Source organism: Carlito syrichta, unplaced genomic scaffold (genome assembly GCF_000164805.1).
Source record: "Carlito syrichta isolate Samal-C Ts95f unplaced genomic scaffold, Tarsius_syrichta-2.0.1 Scaffold301993, whole genome shotgun sequence".
NCBI classification, from domain to species: domain Eukaryota; kingdom Metazoa; phylum Chordata; class Mammalia; order Primates; family Tarsiidae; genus Carlito; species Carlito syrichta.
Window position 1 is genome coordinate 954,435 of NW_007246089.1, and position 12,101 is coordinate 966,535.

At 37.8% G+C, this 12,101-nt stretch overlaps 1 protein-coding gene across 1 annotated transcript in view; it reads left to right on the forward strand.

Moving 5' to 3' along the window:
• Positions 1 to 6,965, forward strand: part of TSPAN13 (tetraspanin 13) — a 40,010-nt gene extending 33,045 nt beyond the window's left edge. The window contains exon 6 of the mRNA XM_008055864.2: positions 5,906 to 6,965. Within this exon, the coding sequence (XP_008054055.1) occupies positions 5,906 to 5,980 (75 nt within the window). The 3' untranslated portion in view covers positions 5,981 to 6,965. The remainder of the gene's footprint in view (positions 1 to 5,905) is intronic.
• Positions 6,966 to 12,101: the final 5,136 nt, after the last annotated feature.

Sequence of the window (12,101 nt, forward strand, 5' to 3'; positions counted from 1 at the left end):
GGCAATCCACTCACCTCAGCCTCCCAAAGGTGCGGGATTACAGGCTGAGCCACCGAGCCGACTCACATATAAACATTTTTAAAGACTTTGGTGAATATTATCTGATTGCCTTCTGGGAAAATTCTACCAACTTTCTTTTTTTTTTAAATAGAGATTGGGTCTCACTATGTTGCCCAGGCTAGTCTTGAACTCCTGGGCTCAAGTGATGTTCCCACCTTGGCCTCCCAAAGTACTGGGATTACAAGAGTGAGCCACCATTCTCAGCCTTTACCTATTTTTTTTTTAGATGTGGGGTACAATTCAGGATTAGGTATCAAGTGGTCATTGTACAGGTAAAGTTTGAGATCAGGTACCCTTATTGATGTTATGTGCCTCCCCTTCCCTCCCCTGGCAGCATCCCGCTATTGCCAATCCCTTTCTTATAGTATTATGGTAAATGTACAGGGTCCGCTTATAAGTGAAAACATGTGGTCCTCAGTTGTTTTGTGGTAGGTCACTGATAGGCTCTAAATCCATCCAAGTTGCTGCAAAGTCTGTTATTTTTCCCTTTTTTATGGCATGGTTGCATGATATTCCACCGTGTATATGTATCACATTTTTTTATCCAGTCCGCTTTCGATGGGCGGCATGGTTGGTTCCATGTTTTTGCTATTGTGAATAATGCCTCTCTACCTACTTTTGATTCAAGCACTAGCTGTAGATATTTATTATAAACAGATTTTTATAATAAAATTAGATTGGTAAAAATAGTATTTCTTTTTTTTTTTTTAACTGAAATCTCACTCTGTCGCCCAGGTTGGAGTGCAGTGTCATGCTCACGGCTACTGCAGCCTTGACCTGCTGGGCTCAGGTGAGCCTTCTACCTCAGCCTTCCAAGTAGCTAGAACTACAGGCACGTGACTATTTTTTTATTTATTGTGGAAATGACATCTTGCCAAGTTGCCCAGGCTGGTCTCGAACCTGTGAGCTCAGGCAATCCTCTCACCTAGGCCTCCCAAAGTGCTGGGATTATAGGCATGAGTCACCGTGCCCAGCCAAGGAAAAATAGTATTTCAACTCCATTTGCTCTTTTGAAAAAGTGGCCAATAAATTTGACCATCTATTCCTGTTTTTTAACCATTTATATTTCTTCCTTTGTGACTTGCTCTTTTATTTGTCTGAGTCCAGGCCCTTGGGGTTGCATGTAATGAACTCAAAAAGGCATATGCGAAACAGGGGAATTTTTTTTTTTAAATAAGAATGCCTGAGTGGCCCCAGGGACTGGGCTGTGAGAAGCAGCTCCCAGCTGGGCTTTGTGGGGAGAGTGGACTTCGACACCCATGCTTTGCTCCCACTTTTTCTCTTCTGCTTCATGGCCCTTGTCCCTTCCTCTGACTCTTCCATCTCCTCTGCTTTTTTCTGTGTACTTTTGCTTTGTTCTATTTTCAGTTTCTCTGGCATTTACCTAACTTTTTTTAATTTAAAGATTATATTTTTTATGTCATCATGTCTATCACTTTTTTCTTCTATGGTTTATCACTTTCATTTTATGCTTAGAAAGGCCTTTTTCATTTTGATATTGTGTGTGTGTGAAGTATATGTATAATGTACGAATTGCATCTGTGCAATGTATACATGAAGTATATATGTACTTAATATATAGCAAATGACTATATATAGTACATTATATATGTAGGTATGTATAGCGTATACCTTATTCTAATTTGGTTTCTTTTTTCCTCCCCTTCAAGAATGAGAAATCCACATTTGGCTGTCAACAGCAAAATAGAAAAAAAAAAAAAAGAACCAAACTTATATTCAATTTTTGCAAGTTTCCCCTGACACCCCTTCCTACTTCTGAACACTTTTTTCTCAGAAAAGAGCTGCGTGACTGAGTTGGTTGTGACATGAATTCAAGGAAATTCTATATAGCTTGAAGGTCATTCTGTGCAGTTTTTCTTTCTTTTGTAAAACATAGATTTTTGTTATGAAAGAAATAGACAGAAAAACTGGAGTGAGTAATCTTTCTACACATGTCAACCAGGGACAGCAGTTATCAGAATTTTACCACATGGTTTCTTTTTTATATCTGGCGTTTATTTTGAGAATTTAGTTCTTTTGAGCAGCCTGTTTTCTTGTCATCAGATCACACTGCCTTCAGTTATGCTATTTTTTAAAAATAGAGTCATGAGTCTTAGATTTCTAAAATGCTCTTTCATGGAATCCTGCTCCATATTTTGTGTATCATTTCCTTCTTAACCCTGACTAGGGATTTTAATAACTTATCTAACTTGATTTTCCTGGATAGTGAATATTTGGTGAGCTCTTTCAGTATTAAGTTTATATTTGCTCAGTAGTTCACCAAATTGCAGATTCTCAGAATTGGAAGGAATGAGGCTAATTAACTGACAATTTCTTGTCACAGGTGAAATAGGAAGATTTGGTTTGAACTATTTATTATACCTTTAAATAAATTTAAACCATCAGAGAAACACTGTTTTAGAATCTGAAAAAAAGTTGATTAATATATTTTTTATAGGAACATGAGTGAAAATTATGAAGATGTAAAATTTACTAGCTAAAATAACCTGAAGTAATCATTTGTATTCTGGCATATTGTCGTCTATCTATTCCATATTTGATAAAATGAGTACAAACTTATTATTGTATATTCTGTATACTTTATTTTCCTGCATACTCATTTTTATGTTATGAGCTATGCTTTGGTGACCCACTGTATACTGAGCATAGGTTCTACAGTCATCAGAGTTGGTGATCAGGTCTAGTCAAAGTTCACCTTTGAAAATCTCTAAATCAAGGACGTCCAACCTTTTGACCTCTCTGGGCCGTACCAAGTAAAGAGGAATTGTCTTGGGCCACATATACATGATATAATATAGCTAGTATATATACATAATAAGGCTTCTTTTATTTTTTAAATATTTTTATCATAAAGTTTGGAAAAATGAGAACAGTATAAAACTAGTGGAAAATTTGACCTTGTTTTTGTAAAACTAATCTATCCATCTCTGGTTCGGTGGAAGTGGTCGCAATTCTGAGTGAGTTCTTAAGGTGCTCGTCAGAAATTTTTGTTCAAATTTTGTTCTTCATGTGCCTTCATAGTTGAAAATAAGCTGCCAGAAAGCAATGTCACAAATAAGGTGTGGTAGTGAATTTCAGTAATGGAACCATGCATGGGGTCACGAAGAAAATAAATGCTTAAAAAACTCATGGTGTTAAATGATGCTGTGGGGTTGCATTACTTGTCTTGGGCCACATAGGACCCTCAGGCTGCAGTTTGGACATGACTGCAATCCTGAGCACCTTTGTAAGCTTCAAATCCAACAGTTAGCGATTGCGTTTTGGGTGTGGCATCTCTTTCCATCTCTCTCCTGATAGTGAGGGAGGAGGTAGTGGCTTGGCTGTGGGATCAGGGGAGAGATTTTCCCCCTTTTGTCACTTTTAGCTGCATTGGAGAAAATTAAATCCTCGTAAGATGTGGCTCCAAATGGTGAGTATTTCATTTACCCGATTGCTTTGCTTCCCCCGAGGCCTGTGATTTACACTCTTGGCATTTATCCAGGGGTGGTCATCAAAATGTTTAACAACCTCAAAAAAATTGATCAGAATTCCTCTGTGTGCCAGAGTTTCCGAGGTGGGGAGATTGGGGAAATATCTGGGCAGGTTGAAGGGCTTCTTAGGGAAGTCGTTGCTAAACAACAGGTATGCAAGTATTTGAGTGTTCTCACAACCAGTGTGACCGAGAACTGCCAGTAATACATCAGACAGCTACATGGAACCACAGGAGTGGGGAAGGGCATGGGCTTCAAGTTCAAACACTGGCTCTGCCATTCAGGGCCTGTGGGACTATTAACCAGTTACTCAACCCCTGGATGCCTCCCTTTCCTCACTGAGAAATGATGATTTTGTTGACTCCTATTTTGTGAAGGTTGTTGGGAAGATTACATGAATTTGTGAAGTTTATACAATAGTACCTTTCACAAAGTATTCTCTTTGTGTTAAACTCATTTCTTTTTCTCCCCGTCAGGCTCCAAAGGAGACTTCGCACTTCTTCAAATTAGGCTTACCTTCCCCTCAGTTCAACCCACAATCCATAGTTCCACCAGCCTTTACATGCTGTAGTTGTAAACGCTACCAGTCATGAATTTTACAGTAACTTGTGGATTACTGTTGTGATCAGTGGAGAGAATTTGGGTCTGACATAATTCTCTAGAAGTATGTAAAAGGGCTACTGATAGCTGTGAAGTCAAGCAAAATTTAGATAGAAAGTTGGCACACGTGTAAAGCGGGAACTATAATTTGAAATCTGTTTTGTTCCATCAAAATGTTGTATGTTTTTTCGTCTAACAAGTTCAACTTTTTGATTATTTAAAATAAATCGCCAGGTGGGATAGCTCACGCCTGTGATCTCAGCCCTGCAGGAGGCTGTGGCGGGGGAATTGCTTGAGCTCAGGAATTCAAGACCAGCCTGGGAAACATAGTGAGACCTTATTTCTACAAAAAAAAAAGGAAAAAGCAAATCATCCCGGTGTAGTGGCACACACCTGTAATCTCAGCTACTCAGAAGGCTGAGGCAAAAGGATGGCATGAGCCCAGGAGGTTGATCGTGCCACTGCATTCCAGCCTAGGTGACAGTGAGACCCTGTCTCAAAAAATAAAATAAAATAAATCAACTTTGAAATAGCAGAAACAGAGCATGTTTCTTAATTTTAAAAATGCTTATCTAATGAACTTAGCGTGGGAAATGTCACACAAACGGTGTAATTTTCTAATATTATTGGCCTTCCATCCCCTCGGAGAGGTATGAATTATAGTTTTTTTTATGATTTGTGTTGGAAAATTTTATTTATTGTAAGATTGTGACTGCTGCTTCATTTTTATTTGTTTATTTATTTTGAATCAGCGTCTCATTCTGTCACCCAGGCTGGAGTGTAGTGGCACGATCATGACTCACTGCAGACTTGATCTCCTGGGCTCAGGCGATACTTCTGCCTCAGCCTCTTGAGTAGCTGGGACTGCAGGCATGCACCACCACACCTGGCTAATTTTTTGATTTTTTTTTTTTTTTTGTCGTGACAAGGTCTTGCTATGTTGCCCAGACTAGTATCAAACTCTCAGGTTAAAGCAATTCTCCCACCTTGGCCTCCTGAAGTGTTGGGATTACGGGTGTAAGCCACTGCACCCAGCCAGTTACTTCCGTTTTATTGAACTTATTCTGTTTCTGAATTATCGAAATATATGATATTTTAGCTTTTTAGATTGTTCAGTGTTTGTATTAGTTTCCTGTATTGCTGTTCTAACAAGTTACCACAAGGTTAGTTACTTATAGCAGCACAAATTTATTGTGTCCTGGAGAGCAAAAAGTTTAAAATAAAAACGCCATCTGGAGGCCTGGCTCTTAGTCCTCTTCTTATGACTTCTCTTTCTCACTCTACTTCTTTTCCTTCTGCTAGCATTGCTTTCTCTCTCTTTTCTCCATGTCTCTGACTTTGTCCTTCCTGGCTCCCTCTTACAAGGACCATATGAGCACACATCATCCAGCCCACCCAGATAATCTCCTGATCTCCAGATCTTTAACTGAATGAGACCTGCAAAGTCCCTGTAGCTTTGTGAAGTAACATATTCCGAGGTTTTGGGGATTAGGATGTGGGCATCCAATGAGGGCAAGTCACTCAGCTTACCACAATTTTTAAATTAATTTTTCTTAGAGTCTCTCATTTGGTTTACTTCATTTCAAAAGGGAAAAGAAATCTCTTCCTTTTGAACACACACATACACACACACACATGCACACACGCAGCAAAGGTGATCCAAAGGTTCCAGAGTTATGTACTGATAAACTGATTAAATATATATAAATGTTACTTTCTTTCTCTTCATTTTTATTATTATTTTTCTATTCCAGATCCTGGGTGTTTGGCTGACGTACAGATACAGGAACCAGAAAGATCCCCGTGCTAATCCTAGTGCATTCCTTTGATGAGAAAACAAGGAAAATTGTTCATAACCTGATCTTGTTCGCTGTCTCTAGTTTTAAGTTAAGCTGGTTGCCCATTTAAGGAAGGAAACAGTATCTGACAAATGACGTTATTGAACGTGGAATTATATAGTTTTACTTTGTTTCTCTAAATATTTTTCTTTTTTCCTTGCTGGAAAAAAATGGAAAATTGTGGTCTCCTCTGAAGCTCGTTGGCACCTGGAATCTCCTGTGTCACAGTGTCGGGCGCTGTCCACTGTGGCCTTTCTTAGCATTTTTACCTGCAGAACAACTTTGTATGCCACCATCGTGTTGGTCATATGGTGAATCTGAACATACATCTCACTGGAATAATTGTGTGTAGCACTGTGCGGTGTAGATAGTTCCTAATGGAAAAAAAGTTGATGTTTATTAAAGTCAGAACATATGAGATTCTATTATGTTGAGTTTAATAAGGGAAATCCAAGTTCCCACTATTTGTTGTCTTTTTAGGAAAGATGTGTTGTGATAAAATGTGTTAATATAAAAGTAATAATTTACTTCTAGTAGTTCTTTTATGATTACAACAGTGTATTCTAGAAATAGCTATGTCTTTAGGAAATTGGGGTTTCATTTTTAACTTTTACAGGTAAGTAGGAAGGAGATGTGATCTCATAAAATGCTCTTATGTATGACATGACTTTCAGCCTTCAGAATGGAATGACTTTGACTAATTCAGGAAGTGTGTCTATATAATCTTGATATTGTTTTATAATTTGAAGTCTAAAAGACTGCATTTTTAAACGAGTTACTATTAATGCGTTGGCCCACGTAGCAAAAAGATATTTGATTATCTTAAAAATTGTTACCTTTTTCATGAAATTTCTCAGTATTGTAACAGAAATTTGTCAAACCCAAGCATATTTGAATGTGATATTCCATACTTTGAAACTGAAATAGTATTGTGGTTCTGTATATTGTGTTAAAAAATTAAAGGACAGAAACCTTTCTTTGTGTAAGCATGTTTGTGGAAAAAGTACCGGAAGAATCAATACATGAATTAAGTGAGGTAGAATTATTTTCTTTCTGTTTTAGCTTCTTTCTAGTGGGCTTAGAGCAGGGTGTCACCCTTTCAGTATATAACCAAGCTATGGAAATAAACATCCAGCATGTACATCTTTTTATTTTTTATCCTCAAGTCTTTTCTTGAAATGTTTCAGTGGTTAGAGAAGCCACTTATATTTATTTGGGAAAAATACATAAATTGTTTCCCATTACCAGAAATTAATAATTTCTTATCTTGCATTCTAGGTAGCATGTGGCATTTTACTGATAATTGTCTTAATAGGTTTCAGACCAAGAAAGAGAGTAAATGGTTGATCTTTATAGGATCTGAGAGCACTTTGTAAGTTTGTCACTTCCAAAACTCTGCCCCACTAGCTAATCTTCCAAGAAAACAGAATTGTGCAATTCCCACAAAGTCATATTGAGTTCTGGGGACACCCTAACAGTGTTCCCATGTATACATACCGTAAGATGGGATCGTAATTGACACATGAAGGGAGATTTTTGAATTCCATATTCCTTTAAGGCATTCCATATTTTCCAGGTTTGTTTTGTTATGTTACATTTTGAAATTTCTGCAAGGTTTTGGAATGTCCTGATGTCACACTTTTCCTAGTGCAAATGATTGCACACAGAAAGGGCGGCGATTCCAGAGAAAACCAGCCCATACCTTGGTTTGTGCTCTAATTTCAGTGGCCTTATTTGGGTCAACCCAGTTTGTGTTATGCATCATCTGAAGTTAAATGATGCATCCTGGAAATTCTGACACAGGGAATGGTCGCTTCTGTTAAATATAGATTGACTGATGTCACCCCGCCTCAGTGTATACTTAAAAACAGAGTGCAGAGGGAACAGCTGTCAGGGTGAGAAGTCTAAACACATTTTTGAAAGTAGCCTGGTGCTGGCAAAATGCATTATAATCATGCTCAAGTTTCATAAAATTGAGCTCATTTAATTAGGGCTTTAAATTATTATGGCTAAGAGAAACTATTATACGTATCTAAACATTGAATAAGGCAAAGATTCAAAGTTATCTAAAAAGATGTTAAGATTTTAATAAAATGAGTTAATGAAAAAGAAAGTGAGGATCTGGAAAGAAGGACTCTTTAGGGCTGCTAAACTATAGGGTTATAAGAGTGGGTAGTAATGATGATTAACTACTCTAGAAATATACATTTTTCCAGGACCAAGGGCAGGCCTATCCAGTGAATCTGGGCTTTGTGTTCCCTCAGGTGGGTCTGAAGGTGATAGGTTACCAACCCCTTCTATGACACTTCCTGTGATCTTTGTGTCTGGGTATATATCTACTGGAAAAGCTTCTGAATAGGTCTGTCCTGAATCTCAAATCTGCTATGAGCCTATGGAGATCAGGCTGATCCCAGGATTATGGAGGGCCACCACCCATCTGTACAGAAATCCTGCCATAAACACTGAGTGTCAGAGGAGGGTGAGTTTGAGGTCAGGGTCTGTCCTCGAATTACAACAAATGTCTGTAAAACAAACCCAAGACTTTAGACATCCTTTCTTGCCTAGCATTTATTTATGATCCTCTTGCCTCAGCCTCCTAAGTAATTTGGACTATAGGCACATACCACCATGCCTGGCTAATTTTTATTTTTTTATAGACACAGGGTCTTGCTTTGCTGCCCAGGTTGGTCTCGAACGCCTGGCTTCAAATGATCCCCTTGCCTCGGCCTCCAAAGTGCTGGGATTATAGGTATGAGCCACTATGCCTGGCAAAACCTAGCATTTCTTTTTAAAAAGGAACTGTTAAAAAATATCTCTCATTCTCTGTTTACACATTTCATTTAGAAGAATATTTCTTAGAACATTTGCCCAGTCAGCCTTGTTGCTAGAGGTAATTTAGCTAGAGAATGTACTAATACAAAGGAACAGAAATTTGGCAATAATTTCTAAAATCTGAGCTCATTGTGGCTTAAATTAATCTCATACTCTGTTATCCAAGCAACAATGTGTTTGGTATGAAAATCAGTTTTGCACGTTCAGTTTAAGTAATATGCTGCTGAATAAAACCTTTCAGAAAAGGAAAGGAAACCAAAAGTGGCGTTTAGTTCTTTGTTCTCCTAAACCAAAACCACCTCTTGCAGTTTTTCTAAATGTTTGCTCAACTCTGTTGAGTTTATTCATTCTTATGAAGATACACTAAATACTCAAAACTTTCACTTTGTAACTGGTGCTAACAAAGTTAGAATCACATTTTTACATAGTATTTCACAGGAGAAAAATACTTGGGCATTGTGATTACATGATTATTCGCATATGGATTGTTCATTTTGTTAGAGATGGCAGAATAAAGTTAAGAACCAACTTTTCCAGGATTTCTTTAAAAATGAGAGGATGTTTTGGATGGGCGAGGGTTCTTAAAAAAGTTTTTGTTCTTAATAGGTGTAAATGTGGCTAGTACATTTGGGGCTAACAAATTTTACACCAGGTGCTCTCTTTGCCAAGGAAAATGACATTACCTGTTGGTGAATGTATTCTAAATAATTTTAAGGGAGCAACAATCCCTTCCCATTCCACGAGAAAGCGGATGGTAGTGGGGAGGGAGAGAGGGAACAGGGCTTGTCCCATTGATGTTTTTCTTAAATGTCACCACTGACATTTATTTGCTTATGTTTTTTGAGTCAGAGTCTCACTCTCACCCAGATTTGAGTGCAGTGAGACTCTCATGGCCACCGGAGCCTCAACCTGCTGGACTCAGGTGATCCTTCCACCTCAGCCTTCGAGGTAGCTGGAACTACAGGTGTGTGTCACCACATCTGGTTAATTTTTTGATTTATTGCTCAGGTAATCCTCTCACCTCCACCTCCCAAAGTGCTGGGATTACTGGTGTGAGCCACCATGCCTGGCCACCACTGACATTTAATTGCTATTTAATATCCTTAATACTTAAGTGCCAGACCACTTCTCATCACTCTCCTTAGGAAAACCAGCTTTTGGAATTCATTTTCTTTTCTTTTTTTTTTTTTAAGTTGTGGGGTACAATTAAGGGATAGGTATACAAATGGTCATAGTGTAGGTAAAGTTTGGGTCTCACTTTGGTTCCCACTTCACCCTTATTGATGAGGTGTGTTCCCTCCCTCCCCTGTCCATGTCCCACTTCTGCCAATCCCTTATAGTGTTATGATAATTGTTCAGGGTCCACTTACGAGCGAGAACATGTGGTACTCAGTTCTTTGTTTCTGTGATAGATCACTCAGTGTTATAGACTTGGAATTCATTTTCAAATGAGAGCTTGCGGGAATTGCCTGTGAGTTCCAATATACGTCAAAGCATGTACTTTGATATCCCTGGAACAGTGACATCATTTTTGCTTCTGTTCAGGATCCTGCTTTTCACAGGTAGTTGAAGTCTTCGCTTCACAAGTTTCCTTTAATCAGTGAAGATGACTGGACCTGAACTCTGACGTTTAGCTCCTTGAATCGAAGAACATTCTATTCTTGCCCTAGAGATCTTTTTCAGATCTTCCCCGGCTCCTATTCTTACCAGTGATTGTTCAACAGAAGGTCCTCTGGAGCGCCTTAGCATTACTGAATGTAAGAAAAAACAACACAAAACAGAGGTAGATAGTCATAGATGATCATTCGAAGAACACTAGCCCTAAAACAGGTGGAAATGGTTTAATCAGGTGTACCTTTTACAGATGCTTTTTGTTAGCATCATATTTTTTAGTTAATTCCTCTCCTCACCCAAACAGATGGATCTCCGATAAAAGTGAACAAAAATTTTATTGTTGTAAAATATATACAGCATAAAACGTATCATTTTAACCATTTGTAAGTACAGGTCAGTATATGCTGAAAAGTATTAAGTACATTCACATTGTTGTGCAACCATCACCACCATCCATTTCCAGAACATTTGAATCTTCCCAAACTGAAACTTCACACCCTAAACAATAACTCCCCATCACCCCTGGCAACCACCACTTCACTTTCTCTATGAAAACTCCACCACGTACTCATATAAGTGGAATCTTACAGTACTTGCCCTCAAGGTTCAACCATGTTCAAATGCCAGGATTCCTTTCTTTTTTTAAGGCCGAATTATACTCCATTGTACAGTAGTAGAATACCACATTTTGTTTACCCTTTGTACCGTTGATGGACACTTGAGTTGCTTCCACCTTTTAGCTGTTGTAAATAAAGCCGCTATGAGCATGGGTGTGCAAATATCTGTTCCCAGCTTTCAGTCATTTTAAGTATATACACAGAAGTGGAATTACTGGGTTATATGGTTATTCTTTGTTTAATTTTTTCTTTTTTACATTCACACTATGTTGCTAATATTTTTATTTGGCTGTTTGAAATAATACTGTCGAATCCTACAGTACTCATCTACTTCTCTGTAGTCAGAGAAATAGTCAAGATATGCTTTCATTTGGAATTTATTTAGACACAAATGAAAGGTTGTGCGATGACAGGAAGGGGGATTTAGTAGAAAGAACTGGCAGTGTGGTTATTTCCATGAGCTTTAAACTTCCATTTTCATTTTTCTATATTCAACTTTTAACCTTTCCTGTGCACATTTTCAGTAGTTGTAATTATAGCATGGGAGTTCTTAAGTCCTTTATCACTTAGGCCTTCACTGTTTCTCCATTATGTTTGTTATTTTTATAGATGAGAAAGTGCATTTTGTGTTATACCGTGTAACCATTATATTTGGAGGTTCCTTTTTTGCTTTTTTTTTTTAGGGGGAGAGTATGTTTAAATAATATCATTGGTGTCCTCACAGAACTTCTCTTGAATGATTTCCTTAGGATAGATAATTTCTTCGAGGAGACACAGGGCAAAGTCAATCAATGGCTCTTGCTCTGTGTTTCTTTAATGCTTTTTTAAAGACTCATTTTCCTGACAACTTTGACACTTGATTTCCTGAAGATTTGTTTCTATTTTAAAAATTGTATGTGTTCCTAAGATATTTTGTCATTCAATAAATTTTAAGGACTTAATCTGATTTCACATCAGTCTAATGAAAAAATAAACATCATTTTGCTTTATGGGGGGGGCCTCAAAAAACCAAGAATTTATTTATTTAAAAAATTGTGTATTTCTTCTTA